Below are 20,511 nucleotides of genomic sequence, written 5' to 3' on the forward strand. Positions count from 1 at the left end.
ACTACAAAAAATTATTACTAAAACAACTCCTAAAACAACTACTAAACTATAACTATGATAACTATAGAAGGAACAGAACTATAATAACAGCTGATCATGAAATCGAGGAAACATTTATTAATAATAATAAGGAATATTTAGCTTTAAATGACAAAGATAAAAGGCAGAAATGAGCGAATATGTTTCAAATCAGTTGAAGATGAATTATTTCAGAATGTAAACAAAGACTCCTTTTATTTACTTTAGTTTTTAAACGTCTCATCGACCTGAAGCTAAAAAGAAAAGCTAACATATTTCTCAAAGGGGAAAACATGTGATGTAAATATGAAGATGTGGATGTTTGTAGGTCGATCGCTGACAGATCTCAGCGCCTCCAGGAGCCGAGCGCTGACAGATGGTCTCTGAGTAACTGAGCAAAAAAAAAAAAAACCTGCTTTCACCTCCGTACACGGTCTGCGTTTCCTGTCGTCCCGTCACAGAACCTTTCTTTCTTTGATTTTTTTTTCCTGGTTGCCGCGGCGACGGGAGGCTGAAAAGCCTCCACAGTCATCTGTCCTTCATCTCGCTGACTTAATGGTGGTCACGTGGTGACATGGTGCGTTTGGCTCGGGCGAGGAAGCGCGAAGTCACGAGAGCTTTTTTCCTTTACATTTTTTAGACTTTATTGTAATAAGAACTTTTTGTTGTGTTTCTTTTTACGGTTTTATGGTAAACTCTTTATTTATATTTGGCATTAAAAGTGGTTTGTATCATCATTATACAGTAGGAGCTGAGGATTTAATAGGCTGAGGAGAGCGGCTCTGTGCACTGGGTTCACTGTGGGGGCTGCAAACACAAAAGAGAGCAATAAGACTCTGTGTGTGTGTGTGTGTGTGTGTGTGTGTGTGTGTGCGTGTGTGTGTGTGTGTGTGTGTGTGTGTGTGTGTGTGCGTGTGTGTGTGTGCAGCCTCTGCCTGCTGTTTATATATAAATCCATAATGTCGCATTTTTATTGCTCGGTAATCCGGATACTTCCTGCCTCGTTTTTAAATGTGTGTGATGACGTTAACTCACAGGCAGGATGATGTAAAGTCAAAGTTTTCCCCGGTGCATCACTGTGCACACTGTGTGCGCCCCCTGCTGGCTCTGTTTATTGTACATCGGAGTTTCAGACCTGCAAATGTGACTTTTGTGCGTTTCACCGTGTTTGTGAAGCCGCAGGCCAAGTCGAGCACTGTTCCAATTCACAAGTACGCGATTCTCGTAGCATGGAAGTGTTGTTGCTCCGCCCATTCTACCAAGTATGTGTCAGGTGGTGTATGTGCGTATTTGGGAAAGCCATGAATCCCATAATGTATTTCCCTGGAACATATCGGCCGATAAAACACACAAAAACTTTAAATTGCTTTGTTGGTTGGTTGTTTGGTTGGTTGGTTAGTTGGTTAGTTGGTTGACGTTGGATGGTTGATTGACATGTTGGTTGGTTTGTTGGCTTGTTGGTTGGTTGGTTGACATGTTGGTTGGTTGTTTGGTTCACGTTGGATGGTTGGTTGTTTGGTTGGTTGATTGACTTGTTGGTAGGTTGGTTGACATGTTGGTAGGTTGGTTGACATGTTGGTTGGTTGGTTGGTTGATTGACTTGTTGGTAGGTTGGTTGGCTGACGTTGGATGGATGGTTGGTTGGTTGGTTGGTTGATTGAAATGTTGGTTGTTTGTTTGCTTGGTTGGTCGGTTGGTTGACATGTTGGTTGGTTGACGTTGGATGGTTGGTTGACATGTTGGTTGTTTGTTTGGTTGGTTGGTTGTTTGGCTTGTGACTTGTTGGATGGTTGGTTGACATGTTGGTTGGTTGACATGTTGTTTTTTTTCGGTTGGTTGACATTGGAGGGTTGGTTGGTTGGTTGTCATGTTGGTTGGTTGACGTTGGATGGTTGATTGGCTTGTTGACTTGTTGGCTGGTTGGTTGAGATGTTGGTTGGTTGACGTTGGATGGTTGGTTGACATGTTGGTTGTTTGTTTGGTTGGTTGTTTGGCATGTGACTTGTTGGTTGGGTGGTTGGTTGTCATGTTGGTTGGTTGGTTGACGTTGGATGGTTGATTGACATGTTGGTTGGTCGGTTGGTTGTTTGGTTAACGTTGGTTGGTGGGTTGACATGGTTGGATGGTTGGCACTCACTCTTCCACACCAAACCCCATAGATAAAATCAGTGATTTTACACTGGAGTGATTTGACACTGGAGCTGCTGTCCTTCTGCTGCCTCGTGTGGTCACTTTGTGTCACTGAGGTAAAACTGAACAAAGCTTTTCAAACACAAATGTCACAAAATAAGACTTTTGAAGTTAGTGATGGAGGCAGCAGTGGATCAACAACTCGTATGTGCTGTGATATCAAATTGCAGGAGAGTGATCAGTGACACAAACTGCAATTTCCACTCCGAAAAGGCTGTGTATCAGTGAATTAAAGTGATAAATATACATTTTATTGGGTTCTCCTCGTGTCCCACTGTTTTTCTGTGTTTGCAGTGAGAGCCAGCAGGGGGCGTTCACGGCTGAAATATCCCTCCTAAAGTGTTTGTGTCATTGATATAAACCGTTTCATTCATGAACAACGGCGGCGGAGGGTTATTCGAGCATCTGTGCGCTCGTTCAGGTCGTGCGTCGGCGGTGTCTTCACTTGACCTGCAGCGTGGAAAGAATCCTGAGAGAGGAATCTGAGAGGAGGAAATCACACCATGTCAGCAGCCATTAAAGACGCCGCCTCAGGTTACAGTGAGGAAGCTGATCCCTCTGCAGTGAGACTGTTCCTGTGGACGGGTGTAAATGTGTACCAGTGTGTGAGAGTGTGTGGCCGACAACATTCCTCATGTGTACCGCAATCCCTGACTTTGATTTTTCGTGGCACGGTGTAGAGTCTCCTGTGCTTCTTCTAATGGACTTATAAGTCGCTCACTGAGTCTGAGCTGTCGGACGACCTGCTGTGACATCATGAGAGCGCTGTCAAACTATTTTGATCGTCGTTTCATTGGTTTAAACGGTTTTATTTTAGAAATTAATACAAGTTTTCTGTTTCTTCAGCTTCTTAAATGTGGTTATTTTCCCCTTTTGTTGCTCCTTATATTAAAGAGGTAATTAAAATATGATATAATATATTTGGAGGTTTTGGGACATTTTATGGACCGAAACCATTGGTTTGTGAGACTATACTCAGCTCACTGTCAAAGTGTATCAGGGCAAATGGATCATTTCCTGATTTTCAAAAATTCATTAAAATTATTCCTTAAGAGATATGCAAATATTTTCAATGGATCCTTGTTCAGGGCGATGCCGACTATTACTGTGCACAATTTCAAGTCATTCGGAGATACTTTTTGTTTTTGAGATTAAACTCAGTTCATTGTCAAAGTGTATCAGGGCAAATGGATCATTTCCTGATATTCAAAAATTCATGAAAATTATTCCTTAAGCGGTTTTCAAATATTTTCAACGGATCCTTGTTCAGGGCGATGCCGACTATTATGAAGGTAAATTTCAAGTCATTCCGAGATACTTTTTGTTTTTGAGATTAAACTCAGCTCACTGTCAAAGTGTATCAGGGCAAATGGATCATTTCCTGATATTCAAAAATTCATTAAAATTAATCCTTAAGAGTTATGCAAATATTTTCAATGGATCCTTGTTCAGGGCGATGCCAACTATTATGAAGGTAAATTTCAAGTCATTCCGAGATACTTTTTGTTTTTGAGATTAAACTCAGCTCATTGTCAAAGTGTATCAGGGCAAATGGATCATTTCCTGATATTCAAAAATTCATTAAAATTATTCCTTAAGAGATATGCAAATATTTTCAATGGATCCTTGTTCAGGGCGATGCCGACTATTACTGTGCACAATTTCAAGTCATTCGGAGATACTTTTTGTTTTTGAGATTAAACTCAGCTCACTGTCAAAGTGTATCAGGGCAAATGGATCATTTCCTGATATTCAAAAATTCATTAAAATTATTCCTTAAGAGATATGCTAATATTTTCAACGGATCCTTGTTCAGGGCGATGCCGACTATTATATAGGTAAATTTCAAGTCATTCCGAGATACTTTTTGTTTTTGAGATTAAACTCAGCTCACTGTCAAAGTGTATCAGGGCAAATGGATCATTTCCTGATATTCAAAAATTCATTAAAATTATTCCTTAAGAGATATGCAAATATTTTCAACTGATCCTTGTTCAGGGCGATGCCGACTATAATGAAGATAAATTTCAAGTCATTCGGAGATACTTTTTGTTTTTGAGATTAAACTCAGTTCATTGTCAAAGTGTATCAGGGCAAATGGATCATTTCCTGATTTTCAAAAATTCATGAAAATTATTCCTTAAGAGATATGCTAATATTTTCAATGGATCCTTGTTCAGGGCGATGCCGACTATTATGAAGGTAAATTTCAAGTCATTCCGAGATACTTTTTAATTTTGAGATTAAACTCAGTTCATTGTCAAAGTGTATCAGGGCAAATGGATAATTTCCTGATTTTAAAAAAATCATTAAAATTATCCCTTAAGTGGTTTTCAAACATTTTCAACGGATCCTTGTTCAGGGCGATGCCGACTATTATGAAGGTAAATTTCAAGTCATTCCGAGATACTTTTTGTTTTTGAGATTAAACTCAGTTCATTGTCAAAGTGTATCAGGGCAAATGGATCATTTCCTGATTTTCAAAAATTCATGAAAATTATTCCTTATGAGGTTTGCGAATATTTTCAACGGATCCTTGTTCAGGGCGATGCCGACTATTATGAAGGTAAATTTCAAGTCATTCCGAGATACTTTTTGTTTTTGAGATTAAACTCAGCTCATTGTCAAAGTTTATCAGGGCAAATGGATCATTTCCTGATTTTCAAAAATTCATTAAAATTATTCCTTAAGCGGTTTTCAAATTTTTTCAACGGATCCTTGTTCAGGGCGATGCCAACTATTATGAAGGTAAATTTCAAGTCATTCCGAGATACTTTTTGTTTTTGAGATTAAACTCAGCTCATTGTCAAAGTGTATCAGGGCAAATGGATCATTTCCTGATATTCAAAAATTCATTAAAATTATTCCTTAAGAGATATGCAAATATTTTCAACGGATCCTTGTTCAGGGCGATGCCGACTATTACTGTGTTCAATTTCAAGTCATTCCGAGATACTTTTTGTTTTCAAGATTAAACTCAGCTCACTTTCAAAGTGTATCAGGGCAAATGGATAATTTACTGATATTCAAAAATTCATTAAAATTATTCCTTAAGAGATATGCAAATATTTTCAACGGAGCCTTGTTCAGGATCACGCCGACTATCACTATGTACAATTTCAAGTCATTCTGAGATACTTTTAGTTTTTTTGAAAAAACAGATCACTTTCAAAGTGTATCAGGGCAAATGGATAATTTCCTGATTTTCAAAAATTCACTAAAATTATTCCTTAAGAGATATCCAAATATTTTCAAAGGATCCTTGTTCAGGGCGATGCCGACAATACTGCGTACAATTTCAAGTCATTCCGAGATACTTTTTGTTTTCGAGATTAAACTCAGTTCACTGTCAAAGTGTATCAGGGCAAATGGATCATTTCCTGATTTTCAAAAAATCATGAAAATGATTCCTTAAGAGATATGCAAATATTTTCAACAGATCCTTGTTCAGGGCGATGCCGACTATTATGAAGGTAAATTTCAAGTCATTCCGAGATACTTTTTGTTTTCGAGATTAAACTCAGTTCACTGTCAAAGTGTATCAGGGCAAATGGATAATTTCCTGATATTCAAAAATTCATTAAAATTATTCCTTAAGAGATATGCAAATATTTTCAACGGATCCTTGTTCAGGGTCACGCCGACTATCACTATGTACAATTTCAAGTCATTCTGAGATACTTTTAGTTTTTTTGAAAAAACAGATCACTGTCAAAGTGTATCAGGGCAAATGGATAATTTCCTGATTTTCAAAAATTCATTAAAATTATTCCTTAAGCGGTTTTCAAATATTTTCAACGGATCCTTGTTCAGGGCGATGCCGACTATTACTGTGTTCAATTTCAAGTCATTCCGAGATACTTTTTGTTTTCAAGATTAAACTCAGCTCACTGTCAAAGTGTATCAGGGCAAATGGATCATTTCCTGATATTCAAAAATTCATTAAAATTATTCCTTAAGAGATATGCAAATATTTTCAATGGATCCTTGTTCAGGGCGATGCCGACTATTACTGTGCACAATTTCAAGTCATTTGGAGATACTTTTTGTTTTTGAGATTAAACTCAGTTCATTGTCAAAGTGTATCAGGGCAAATGGATAATTTCCTGATATTCAAAAATTCATTAAAATTATTCCTTAAGCGGTTTTCAAATATTTTCAACGGATCCTTGTTCAGGGCGATGCCGACTATTATGAAGGTAAATTTCAAGTCATTCCGAGATACTTTTTGTTTTTGAGATTAAACTCAGCTCACTGTCAAAGTGTATCAGGGCAAATGGATCATTTCCTGATATTCAAAAATTCATTAAAATTATTCCTTAAGAGATATGCAAATATTTTCAACTGATCCTTGTTCAGGGCGATGCCGACTATTATGAAGGTAAATTTCAAGTCATTCCGAGATACTTTTTGTTTTCGAGATTAAACTCAGTTCACTGTCAAAGTGTATCAGGGCAAATGGATAATTTCCTGATATTCAAAAATTCATTAAAATTATTCCTTAAGAGATATGCAAATATTTTCAACGGATCCTTGTTCAGGGTCACGCCGACTATCACTATGTACAATTTCAAGTCATTCTGAGATACTTTTAGTTTTTTTGAAAAAACAGATCACTGTCAAAGTGTATCAGGGCAAATGGATAATTTCCTGATTTTCAAAAATTCATTAAAATTATTCCTTAAGCGGTTTTCAAATATTTTCAACGGATCCTTGTTCAGGGCGATGCCGACTATTACTGTGTTCAATTTCAAGTCATTCCGAGATACTTTTTGTTTTCAAGATTAAACTCAGCTCACTGTCAAAGTGTATCAGGGCAAATGGATCATTTCCTGATATTCAAAAATTCATTAAAATTATTCCTTAAGAGATATGCAAATATTTTCAATGGATCCTTGTTCAGGGCGATGCCGACTATTACTGTGCACAATTTCAAGTCATTTGGAGATACTTTTTGTTTTTGAGATTAAACTCAGTTCATTGTCAAAGTGTATCAGGGCAAATGGATAATTTCCTGATATTCAAAAATTCATTAAAATTATTCCTTAAGCGGTTTTCAAATATTTTCAACGGATCCTTGTTCAGGGCGATGCCGACTATTATGAAGGTAAATTTCAAGTCATTCCGAGATACTTTTTGTTTTTGAGATTAAACTCAGCTCACTGTCAAAGTGTATCAGGGCAAATGGATCATTTCCTGATATTCAAAAATTCATTAAAATTATTCCTTAAGAGATATGCAAATATTTTCAACTGATCCTTGTTCAGGGCGATGCCGACTATTATGAAGATAAATTTCAAGTCATTCGGAGATACTTTTTGTTTTTGAGATTAAACTCAGTTCATTGTCAAAGTGTATCAGGGCAAATGGATCATTTCCTGATTTTCAAAAATTCATGAAAATTATTCCTTAAGAGATATGCTAATATTTTCAATGGATCCTTGTTCAGGGCGATGCCGACTATTATGAAGGTAAATTTCAAGTCATTCCGAGATACTTTTTGTTTTTGAGATTAAACTCAGCTCACTGTCAAAGTGTATCAGGGCAAATGGATCATTTCCTGATATTCAAAAATTCATTTAAATTATTCCTTAAGAGATATGCAAATATTTTCAATGGATCCTTGTTCAGGGCGATGCCGACTATTATGAAGGTAAATTTCAAGTCATTCCGAGATACTTTTTGTTTTTGAGATTAAACTCAGCTCACTGTCAAAGTGTATCAGGGCAAATGGATCATTTCCTGATTTTCAAAAATTCATTAAAATTATTCCTTAAGAGATATGCAAATATTTTCAATGGATCCTTGTTCAGGGCGATGCCGACTATTACTGTGCACAATTTCAAGTCATTCGGAGATACTTTTTGTTTTTGAGATTAAACTCAGTTCATTGTCAAAGTGTATCAGGGCAAATGGATCATTTCCTGATTTAAAAAAATTCATTAAAATTATTCCTTAAGCGGTTTTCAAATATTTTCAACGGATCCTTGTTCAGGGCGATGCCGACTATTATGAAGGTAAATTTCAAGTCATTCCGAGATACTTTTTGTTTTTGAGATTAAACTCAGTTCATTGTCAAAGTGTATCAGGGCAAATGGATCATTTCCTGATTTTCAAAAATTCATTAAAATTATTCCTTAAGCGGTTTTCAAATTTTTTCAACGGATCCTTGTTCAGGGCAATGCCGACTATTATGAAGGTAAATTTCAAGTCATTCAGAGATACTTTTTGTTTTTGAGATTAAACTCAGCTCACTGTCAAAGTGCATCAGGGCAAATGGATCATTTCCTGATTTTCAAAATTTCATGACAATTATTCCTTAAGAGATATGCAAATATTTTCAATGAATCCTTGTTCAGGGTGATGCGACTATTATGATGGTAAATTTCAAGTCATTCAGAGATACTTTTTGTTTTCAAGATTAAACTCAGCTCACTGTCAAAGTGTATCAGGGCAAATGGATCATTTCCTGATTTTCAAAAATTCATGAAAATTATTCCTTAAGAGATATGCAAATATTTTCAACGGATCCTTGTTCAGGGCGATGCCGACTATTACTGTGTACAATTTCAAGTCATTCCGAGATACTTTTTGTTTTTGAGATTAAACTCAGCTCACTGTCTAAGTGTATCAGGGCAAATGGATCATTTCCTGATTTTCAAAAATTCATTAAAATTATTCCTTAAGCGGTTTTCAAATATTTTCAACGGATCCTTGTTCAGGGCGATGGCGACTATTATGAAGGTAAATGTCAAGTCATTCCGAGATACTTTTTGTTTTTGAGATTAAACTCAGCTCACTGTCAAAGTGTATCAGGGCAAATGGATCATTTCCTGAATTTTCAAAAATTCATGAAAATTATTCCTTATGAGGTTTGCGAATATTTTCAACAGATCCTTGTTCCGGGCGATGCCGACTATTACTGTGTACAATTTCAAGTCATTCCGAGATACTTTTTGTTTTTGAGATTAAACTCAGCTCATTGTCAAAGTTTATCAGGGCAAATGGATCATTTCCTGATATTCAAAAATTCACTAAAATTATTCCTTAAGAGATATCCAAATATTTTCAAAGGATCCTTGTTCAGGGCGATGCCGACAATTACTGCATACAATTTCAAGTCATTCCGAGATACTTTTTGTTTTCGAGATTAAACTCAGTTCACTGTCAAAGTGCATCAGGGCAAATGGATCATTTCCTGATTTTCAAAAAATCATGAAAATTATCCCTTAAGAGATATGCAAATATTTTCAACAGATCCTTGTTCAGGGCGATGCCGACTATTATGAAGATAAATTTCAAGTCATTCGGTGATACTTGCAATCAGATGGAGGGCTGCATGTGGCCCCCCCCGAGCCACGAGTTTGAGACTTGCGGCAGTTGTATTATTCTGGGTTTTCGGTTGTTTCACATACGAACATGTTTGTAAAGACGATCTACTGTATGTATTTGTACACGTCCTTGTGTGTGAGCGTGGTGCAGCTCATCTTTAAGACCAGCCAGGTGTCACTCAGCACGGTCATTCATTACTGCGGTAACCTGGTCTGAACCTGGCAGACGCTGACTTCCTGTCACTGATACTTCCCCTGACCTTCAGCATGTGCCAGTGCTACTGCATCTCTATCTCCAACACACACACACACACACACACACACTCTCACACACACTGTTTTTCTTGTGGCCTTTTTCAGTTTTATGCACCAACTCAGAGTAAATTTAACGTACATTACAGACAGCAGAGAAGTTAACAACAACGATTGGTTTCTGGATGAGCCAGAATGGAGATGTTCAAAAAAATGATAGTGGTTCAGTTTTTGTTTGGTAGCTTTGGTGCTGTGTTTTAGTCTGGATGGGCAAAAGCCGCTAGTGTTTTGGGGGGGGTTTAAAACGCCGGTTTAATGTGTCCTGTGGACGTAGCCTGTCTGACGTTTCTAGTTGGCATTAAACGAAAAAACACCAGAGAGGCCAGTGAAACACAACGAGGGTGAACTGAAAACCTACATCTGTGCCAGCGGCCTGTGGGTCACGCTGGGGTGACGTCTTGCACTTGTTGTTGTTGTTGTTGTTGTTGTTGTTGTGTCTCGAACGGCATGGAAAATATCACATATTTTTTGACGGGCGTGGTGACACGCAGGGCCGTTTCTAGCTGTTTGGGGGCCCTATGCGAGATACTATTTGGGGGCCCCTATTTTTTTCAAACTGGAGGTAGATATTCCTAACTTTTTCTCTGATTATATGCATAATGAATGCATCCAATGAATGCATCCAATACATGCAAATAAAGACAGGTACTTTTAATTCTCAAAAAATATAATAAAATATGAGTCTGAACTTGCAGTTTGGGGGCCCCCTGGTGGCCGTGGGGCCCTACGCAGCTGCATAGTCCGCATATAGCAAGAAACGGCTCCGGTGACACACGAAACCGCCCGTCGTGACAAACAATCCCCGTAAAGCAAGCGGCGGTGAAGTGTCCCGTGTTTCCTGCTGCCGTACTATGTGTGCTGAGATTTAGGTTTCTAGTTTGGGTAAAGTCGGGTGTGTGATGATGTCTCCTGGCCTCGTCCCCAGGTGCCCGTTTGAGCTTCTGCGCTCCGTTAAAGCAGCAGATGCAGCTCTATTTTCAGACTCAGAGATTCGCTGATGCCGTGACTTCTGCGCTGTGTTGCAACAGCCATCGCTGGGGTTTTTTGTTTTTTCTTTGTTTTGGGGCGGAGGGCGGGGAGGGAGGGGGGGGGGAGAGGGTGACAGACGAGGATGCATATAATCGCACTTGTCCACCTGTCTCCTCGCAACCTTCCCCTCTCCTTGTTTGCCGAGCGCTTGAAACACCTGCACGGGCGGGCGGGCGCGCTGCCAGCCTCGTCAGCGCAGATGTTTTTTTTGTTTTTTTTTTTGCTTGCCAGAGTCACAGGATGGGACGCTTTGCTGTAATTACTCGCCCCCTTTTTATTAGCGGAGGGATCACGCGGCGGAGTTCACAACAGATACGTTTACCGTGGAATGAAGTACGACAGTGGTCGTTTCACGCTGCCAGAACGTGTAAATGTTGCCGTAAAAAAAAAAACAACTTGTTGCCTGAAAAAAACGTTGCCCGCACTGGCCTGTTGTATCCTACTGACACTTGTCCAGGTTGGTAATATCGTCGCTCTATATCAAGTTTAAAGACGTCGCGATGTTGTTTGCTTTATATTTATGGGCGTTTATTTTCGGACTTTTCACGATCCGAAACTTGCTCCCGCTTATGTTCTCGTATATCAAGTCTTTAAACTCTTTGGATCCAGTTCAGACTGGACCGAAATAATCATCAGAAAACCCACGTTCTTCTTCTTCTTCTTCTTCTTCTGGCAAATGTCCTTGGACGTTCAGCTCCGTTGAGGAAAGCCAGTCCAGTCTTTCCTAGTTCCATTTGGTGACCACTGACCTTTGTTTGTTGATCCAAGACCGTCCATACTTGCATTGCTGTCCCAGGTGACCGGTGGTTGAGGGTTGTCCATTGCCTTCAGGGCAGGTGTAGATGTTCTGCAGACGTCCACCGGTCCGTCCATCTTGCGTTGACCCGAGCGTTGACCCTTGGAGGCATCAGATGTTCGTAGCCTTTCTTGGGCTAAAAAAAAGGATGTGGATTATTTTGGGAAGCTAGAAATACAAGATAGCTGGAGAACTTTTGTTCTGTTCCAGGTTTTCCCTGCATTTATTTAAATCTCAGTATTTTTAGGCTCTTGCAGCCTTGAGTTTAGTGAGTACCTCGAGTGTCAAGTATTAGGCTGTCAGTCATCTCCTGATTTATGGATTATTTGACTCTTAAAGGGACCATAATTTACAGAATTTGCGTCATTGCTTAAAGCAGAACTACGCAGGAACTTTACCCTAATTTAACATCTCTAGAGAATCGTTGTGATGGTTAAATGTCTTGTTGTGGAGGGGATGGGGGGCTGCATTTACTGCCCCCTACTGTCTGTTAGTGGGAAAACCAGCCTAGCAAGATCAGGGCTGGAGTCCTTAGATTGGGTCTTCTTGGGTCTCGCAAGAAACTCGAAAGACATCGAGGCAGAGATTGCGTTGTTTTCGACGTTGTTGGAGAAAACGAAGACGAGGAAATGACTGGACCGGCTTTTTATCAAAAAGTAGCTAATTGAAAAACACGGAATCGTGGAAAGCGGATTTCGACGGACATGGACTGACTTGCGTTCGTCGGCTCAGTTTTTTTTACAACATTGAGGATGTAGCGGTAGACGATCGATGGACGGTTACGTAAAAATATGTCCTCCAAAACTGTAGGGGGAGCTCCCTAGAGAAAAAAGGCAAAAATGACCAAACATCAATCTGATCCGACGAGCCGCTGATTTGTGTGACAACCGTAGAACGTAGAGAGCGAGTTTTAATGAGAACGGCGCCACCAACAGGTGTCGCAAAGTCGTCAGGAAGTGATTTTTGAATTTTAAAAAAATCAATATTTGGCACCAACAGAGCTGAAGTTGCGACCGTGATGTTTGTTCTCAGCAGTTTGTGATTATGGGTTTGGCGCGGGGACACAGATTTATTTGTTTGCTTCATTTTTTAAAGTGCTGTTGTGTCAGGAGCTAATTGGGTTATCGTATTGTTGTTTGTGTGCATTAATGTCTGGTTGCGCGAATCTGCCTCTGCGTCTCTGTGAAGCACTTACAGCCGCGGCAGCAGATGATGCTATTACACGGTGACAGAGTGAAGGGATGAATCTTCTTCTTCCTCTTCTTCTTCTTCACGTGTTAACATCGTTAGCGACTCCACCGTCACTGTGACACTCTCCTCCTCCTCCTCCTCCGCTCTCCAGCTCTTACTTCCAGCCTTTACGTCTACATTAGCCATACGTCGGTCCTGTGACATATAGCCGATTTAATCTCGCAACACATGCGTCTTGATCTTATTTCATGTGCACAGCCGTCGTTAATCTGTGGAAGGACACAGATCCACGTCCTCGGGGGCCTGAGCCGAGCAGACGCAGCTCTGGTCAAGCTCAACCTGAGGTCACGCTATAGCGTGTGTCCAGAACTCTGCTGGACACTATGTGCTGCACGTATACACTCTTAGAAATGAAACCATATAAGGTTCTTCGGCTTGTCCTCACAGGAGAACCCTTTTTGGCTCCAGGTTTTATAAAGATTCCACCTGGAACCCTTTCGGGAGGGTTCCACCAAGAACCATTTTAAAACCCTTTATTCAGGAAAGGGGTTTTAAAGGGTTCTCTTGATCAAAATGGTTCTCACTGGAACCATTAGTGTTACCAAGAACCCTTGAAAAACCCTTTCTTTGGGAAAAGGGTTTTTCAGAAGCAAAATATGATTCCAGGTAGAACCTCAGCCCTTGTAGAAGGACCCTTTTGGAACCCTTATTTCTAAGAGTGTAGAATAAAACATCAGAAAATGTAAAATATCTACTTTCTGAATTATAAAAAGTTCTAAGTAGAACCATATAAGGTTATTCGGCTTGTCCTCATAGGAGAACCCTTTTTGGTTCCAGGTAGAACCTTTTATAAAGGGTTCTTTGGATCAAAATGGTTCTTACTGGAACCATTAGTGTCGGGAAAGGGTTTTTCAGAAGCAAATGGTTCCAGGTGGAACCTCAGCCCTTGTAGAAGAGCCCTTTTGGAACCCTTATTTCTAGGAGTGTAGAATAAAACATCAGCAAATGCAAAAATATCTACTTTCTGAATTATGAAAAGTTCTAAGTAGAACCATATAAGGTTCTTCGGCTTGTCCTCATAGGAGAACCCTTTTGGAGGGTTCCATCAAGAACCATTTTAAAACCCTTTATTCAGGAAAGGGGTTTTAAAGGGTTCTCTGGATCAAAATGGTTCTCACTGGAACCATTAGTGTTACCAAGAACCCTTGAAAAACCCTTTTTTTTGGGGAAAGGGTTTTTCAGAAGCAAAATATGGTTCCAGGTAGAACCTCAGCCCTTGTAGAAGGACCCTTTTGGAACCCTTATTTCTAAGAGTGTATAATAAAACATCAGAAAATGTAAAAATATCTACTTTCTGAATTATAAAAAGTTCTGAGTAGAACCATATAAGGTTATTCGGCTTGTCCTCATAGGAGAACCCTTTTTGGTTCCACCTAGAACCCTTTTGGAGGGTTCCACCAAGAACCCCTTTAAACCCTTTATTCAGGAAAGGGATTTTAAAGGGTTCTTTGGATCAAAATGGTTCTTACTGGAACCATTAGCGTCGGGAAAGGGTTTTTCAGAAGCAAATGGTTCCAGATGGAACCTCAGCCCTTGTAGAAGAACCCTTTTGGAACCCTTATTTCTAGGAGTGTAGAATAAAACATCAGCAAATGCAAAAAAATCTACTTTCTGAATTATGAAAAGTTCTAAGTAGAACCATATAAGGTTCTTCGGCTTGTCCTCATAGGAGAACCCTTTTGGAGGGTTCCATCAAGAACCCTTTTAAAACGCTTTATTCAAGAAAGGGGTTTTAAAGGTTTCAAATATTCCAGTTCCGTGTCCAAAAAATGTCCTGCCTTCCTTAAGCTCAGCCCAGAAACCAGACTTGGAACCAGAATTGGAAAATTGGCACTTTTTTGTAGAGATTGCAATTCATGCGTTCATCCTGCAGGAGTGCTCAAGTTACATGAAACATTACTATGGAACGGTTCACTGAAGAAATTCAATCCCAATTTCCTGGATATGGATATTTTTTTTAACAGTATGTTGCAACACACTTTGGTAAATGTCCCAAATCTAAGTTTCTGGCCATTTTCCAGACCTTTTACTCTTGGCCCTGTGGCCTAATATTGAAAAACTAATCCAAGTGTCTTCAAGTGTCTACATAACCCAGGCTCCACCCCAAAACCAATATCCCAGAGATTTGATTAATGGGTCATGGTCACATTTTCCTACGAGTACGATTGTCCAATATTCAGAAAATGTCCAATTCTAATGTTCTGGAAATTTCACCATAGTGTAGCATAGGAATAGTTCCAGATAAATTCGAATTTGAACGTTTTTGCTTGGTTTGTGGTGCATATACGAGAAGAATTACCAGAACATTCAGGTGACGTCTGGTGGAGAAAACTCCATAAACCAAAATAATCCAGAACCTTTTGATAGTCAAACCTCCCTAAATGTCCATGTGAGCTTTAGTGTGAAAAGGCAGCAAAATCTCCATAAAACTGCCTGATCGAACCCAGACGCAGCTGAATGTTCTGCTCATTTTTCTTCTTCTTCTCCTTCTGTTCTAACAACATGTTGTTTTCCTGTATGAAAAAAGGTCAAACTGAGTCTGCGCTCGTGAGCGATCAGGGTCACGCTGACCTTTCGACCCCAGAGGTCAGGGGTTAAATGCACAGGGAGCGGTGAATGAGGGCAGAGTCCGCGCTGTGACCTTTAGTCATCAGTGTTGTCGTCCATGCTTTACGAGGACTTTTGTGTCTGTGCTCACGCGTCATTAAGTTAACGGTTGACAAAAACACACACGTGTAGAAAACTGGCAGATATCGATAAGAAAAAAAACTGAGAAACAGAAACATGTGAAGAAAAAAACAAACGTTTAAATGAGTAAAAATGTCTGTTCCGCCCTCTCAATCCACCATAATCCCTCCTGTCTCACCCACCATGGACCCTGGGGACAAAGAGACCAATTATATCAATGATTCAATTACATTTATTGCTTATTTGGCAAATAGTGTGACAGATTTTTTCCTTTTTTTTTCCTGGTGCCTGTTGACAAAAATGCACTTTTTGTTGGAATTGTGTCTAGAATTGTGTATAAAACGCAACTAAAGGTTTAGGGAATTATTATCCTGAGTATTCGTATAATTGGCGATAATTCAGCTCTTCTTAAGAACAGATGTGGGAAAAGTCTGAATTTTAATTTCGGAATTCTGTGGAAATAAATCCGAATTTTTATTTTAATCTCGTAATTCTGAGAGAAAAAAAATCTGAATTCCGATTAACGAAATTAAGAAATAATAGAAAGACTTGGATTAATTTTAATCTCAGAATTCTGTGGAAAAAGTCTGAATTTGTATTTTAATCTCGGAATTCTGTGTAAAAAAGTCTGAAGTTTTATTTTAATCTTGTAATTCTGTGAAAAGTCTGAATTCTCACTTTAATCTCGGAATTCTGAGGGGAAAAAATCTGAATTCCAATTTATGAAATGAAGAAATAAAGACGGATTGATTTTAATCTCAGAATTCTGTGGAAAAAGTCTGAATATCGATTTGAATCTCGGAATTCTGTGGGGAAAGTCTGAATTTTTATTTTAATCTTGGAATTCTGTGGAAAAAAGTCTGACATTTTATTTTAATCTTGGAATTCTGTGGAAAAAAGTCTGAATTTTTATTTTAATCTTGGAATTCTGTGGAAAAAAAAGTCAGTATCTTTATTTTAATCTCAGAATTCTTTGGAAAAAGTATGAAATTCGATTTTAATCTCAAAATTATGCAGAAAAAAAAATCAAAATTTTCACTTTAATCTCTGATTCCGATTTACATAGCTCTGTTTTTTAGTTTGAACCTTGAATTCAAAGCTGTAGTAAAGTCTGGTCTCTCCGTGTCTTCCACAGGACGCCTCCATCGCCCATCGCTTCCATCTGATGCGGGAAAAACACCCGGAGAAATTCAACAGCAGGTAAGTGAAGTGTCTGAAGTGACGCATCATCACAGCTCACTGTAACCAACCAGTCGACCTGGAAACTCGATATCACGCTGAGCCGCCAATCGACCGACGACCGGACAGAACCTGCCCACGGACGCCGGTCTGTAAGCTGTGACTTTAGAGAGCGTGGAGTTATAACAGGGTCACAGAGACCACTGTGGAGTCACAGGGCCGGCGCTAGCCTTCATCAGGCCCTTAGCAAATCAGATTTTGGGGCCACTTTTACTCGATCGTGTTAAAAACACTCGTCGTGAGCTGAAAACAAGATTGTTTTTCGTGAATCAGTGTAGATGTTGGGCCTCTTTCTTCTGTTTCTGCTGACTGGTGGCTTTGTGTGAGCGTCTACACCCCCCCACCCCCCCTCCCATGTCCCGACAAGGAAATAATAGCAACTGTCACAAGTCAGATGGGAACAGGAAGTGGCGCTGCAGCACAAAAGCTGTTTCTTTGTGGCCCCGACTGAAGTCTTGGCAGAGTCAATATCATCCGCTCTTATAAAGCGTCTCTCAGAATGAAAGGAAGATGAAGATGTTGTTGTTCTTCTCCGTGGGGGGGGGGGGTAATAAATCACCTTTGACCTCCCCCCCCCACACACACACACACACACACACTTCACCCCCCAGCTTCTGGTGGACATGTGTGAGCGCTGACACCTCAGTCTGTGGAGCTTCACCAGACCTGCAGGAGCCTGGAGAGCAGGTGTTAATGAGTCCTCACACCACGGACAATGACTGTCACTGTGTGTGTGTGTGTGCGTGTGTGTGTGTGTGTGTGTGTGTGTGTGTGTGTGTGTGTGTAATAATAAGAAGAACTGCCTTCAGAGACACCAACCTCGTCCGAAATATACGATCTTTTTGTTTCTTAAAAAATGTCTTCATACAACGACACAACGCTGTAGCACATATGCCAGTAGGCCTGTATGTGGCGCTGTAACAATGCAACGCAACGGCAACACAAATGGAGAAGGTTTGACACGGTTGTAGCACGGCTCGACTCGGTTCTTGTTGCTTTTCTGTCCCTAAAGTGGAATTTATAGGAACATTTATTTGCCGATGATAAGCGCGTGTTTTTCGACGTTTGCCAATTTTTGTTTCTTGTTTTTTTGGCCAATTTTAAAGCGGGTAAATTCACAAACTAGTTTTAATATTTACATCTAAGCTAGGTTTGCTTACCTCGTTGTCAGATAAAGCGCGTCTTTCTACAAGTTTGGCGCGTTATTTTCTCGCTTTGATGCATTTGATGCAAGATTTACGAGTTGCTACGTTGATTTTCTATCATTTAAAGGCGCCATATGTAAGAATGTGGCCAAAAACGGTTACTACATTCAAATTCAAAAAAAAAAACCAGGTCTTTTAGGTTTTTTCGTTTTCTGACGTAACTGGCAACCCCGTGGTTGCTCGGCAGCTGAGACTCTACTGACTGCAATGATTGGTAGACGGCGGTAGGTGGCGCCACATGCAAAAAAAAACATGATTTCTGCAAAATATTTTTTTTAATGCAAATATTTTGTCTGTGCTGTTGTTGTTGGTGAGTTCAGTTTGTTATGTGAACATTATTCCTGAGTCTCTGTGACATATTAGGAGGATTTTTTTGATTTATTACATCATGCACCTTTAAGAATATTTGACTTATTCTCGAGGAGCTGTTTTTTACAGTTTAGTTTCCAAACTAAAAAACGTTTAACTTGTGTATGAACAGTAACTGCTGTGTGTGAAGAATAAATAGTCTAAAGTGAGACAAAGGCCGACAAAGACAAAGACAAAGACAAAGACAGTCAACGTCTTCAAACCCGATGAGCCGAATGGCTGCGGGGGGAAAAACAACACAGACTGCTGCTGTGTTTGGGAACAGAGGTCACAAAGGTGCTGACACCTGATCCCGGGCTAATCCAATCAGGTGATAGATTTCACTGACCCCGTTCTCCAGGCTCCACAAAAGCAGCTTATGTAAAGAGCTAATGTGTCGCGTCCACATTAACAGACACCGGGGACGAAAACGCAAGCTTTGACTCGGGAACTAATTCGCCGGTTTTAGCACGTCTAATATTTACGCTGTACGTTATAACGGCGAAAAGACAGCAGTAGTGACAGAGAGTGGATTATTGTGGATGATCAAGCGCTCGTGTTCTCCTGATTTAACAGCAGGTATGAAAGCGGAGGAGGCGGAGCCAAGAGGTGAAAGGTCACTGCTCACACTGGGGATTAAAGGAGATGTTTATCAGTGGGGAGAGGTCAAGCAGATCCACGGAGCTACCGAGCTACAGTAGATACTCCGCTTAGATTATAATCCACGCTCACTGAGCGGAAAAAAAACATTTAATCTCAGGTTCGAACAGGTTTTTCCACCAGTGAAAATGTGTTTAATCGGCAGTCAACCCCCCCCGGGTCACATGACTCAGCAGTGCATTTTCTTCATTTTTGGCCGATTCGGGGCGTCATTCCAGGTGCACATTCTGGCTGTTAGCATAGCCGTTAGCCATGTGTGTTTTGTGGCAAATTATTTTTTGTTAATAGTCCTCGCACTGCTGAGACGCAAAATCACATAAGACACAAAATATAGCATCCGGCGCAACACTAGGACCAGTGTTAGCATAGCCGTTAGCCATGAATGTTTGTCGGCAATCTTACTTTTTACAACCCAGTATTTTTATTTCAACTTGCTTCACTTACTTTAGCGCCTTAAAATCACTCAACTGAATTTGAACGTGGGACACAAAATAGCAACATACACAGAAAAATATAATAATAGACTTTTTATGACAAAATACTTATGAAGTTTTTTATATTTGGGACAAAAAGTCCATATTACAACAACTCTAAACAACAAGCTAAACAAAAACAAAGTTTTTTTACGAGAAAAAATAAAAGCTAGCAAACCCGCTATGAAAAGGGGATTCAAACTAGCTAATTTTAAAAACTAAAACATTAGCATTGGCCAATAAAATATTACAGAAATGCACCAACAGAAATGCCAGCTAATCAAATCAGATTCATGCGTTTAAGCTCAAATGCTACGTTTCTTTCAAACTGAGCCTCCAGACGAGACCACATTGCTATCAGTTTAGCATCATTAGCGCTACTCCTTCAAAGTCGGCCATGACAGACTCTACTCTGCTTGTTAATGAGAGCACTTTCTGTCATTTTAAGTATTTCTTTTCTGCTCTTGATAGGCTACATTTTGACTTATTTGATGCTAATTACAAAGTCATTTTTTCAGCACACAGGTATTAAACCCATTAGCATCTTCTTACCAGTCAAAGCCCCAGGGCTCGGCACACTTAGCGCTGGAAGCTAAACCGGTACAAACAGCGTCCGTCCTCTGATGGACAAAAAAAACCCCACTTGCCTATTTAGATTAATTTTGTTCCAGTTTTACCAGTAGTTTTTGCCATAAACCTGGGAATAGTGGAAGTAAAGGCTTATGGACGTAAGCGCGTCTCCCTGTTGCACTCTGTGTTCATAGGAGAGGACAAAAAAAAACATGAGTTAATTGCATTTTTGGGTGTGTGTGTTGTTTTTTTTTTAACACAGCGTCTCAAGTGGAGGCAGCTTAATGAGGTTAGGCAGCTCACCTCGTCGGGAATCTCAACTGTTCCTAATTGTCATCTCAAATATGCTCGTAATCCCCCCGGTTTGACAGCAGCAGCGCAGGTTTCAGGGGAGGAATTAC

General features: G+C 39.8%; 1 protein-coding gene across 1 annotated transcript in view; it reads left to right on the plus strand.

The window, feature by feature from the left end:
- The window catches only part of dgkg (diacylglycerol kinase, gamma), a gene marked incomplete at both ends in the record, with an annotated part of 72,549 nt that overhangs the window by 27,440 nt on the left and 24,598 nt on the right, over window positions 1-20,511 (plus strand). The window contains one exon of the mRNA XM_083902664.1: window positions 16,751-16,815. Coding sequence (XP_083758790.1) covers window positions 16,751-16,815 — 65 coding nt within the window. The remainder of the gene's footprint in view (window positions 1-16,750; window positions 16,816-20,511) is intronic.

The sequence above is a fragment of the Microchirus variegatus genome (genome assembly GCF_963457635.1).
Source record: "Microchirus variegatus genome assembly, chromosome: 16".
Classification (NCBI taxonomy): domain Eukaryota; kingdom Metazoa; phylum Chordata; class Actinopteri; order Pleuronectiformes; family Soleidae; genus Microchirus; species Microchirus variegatus.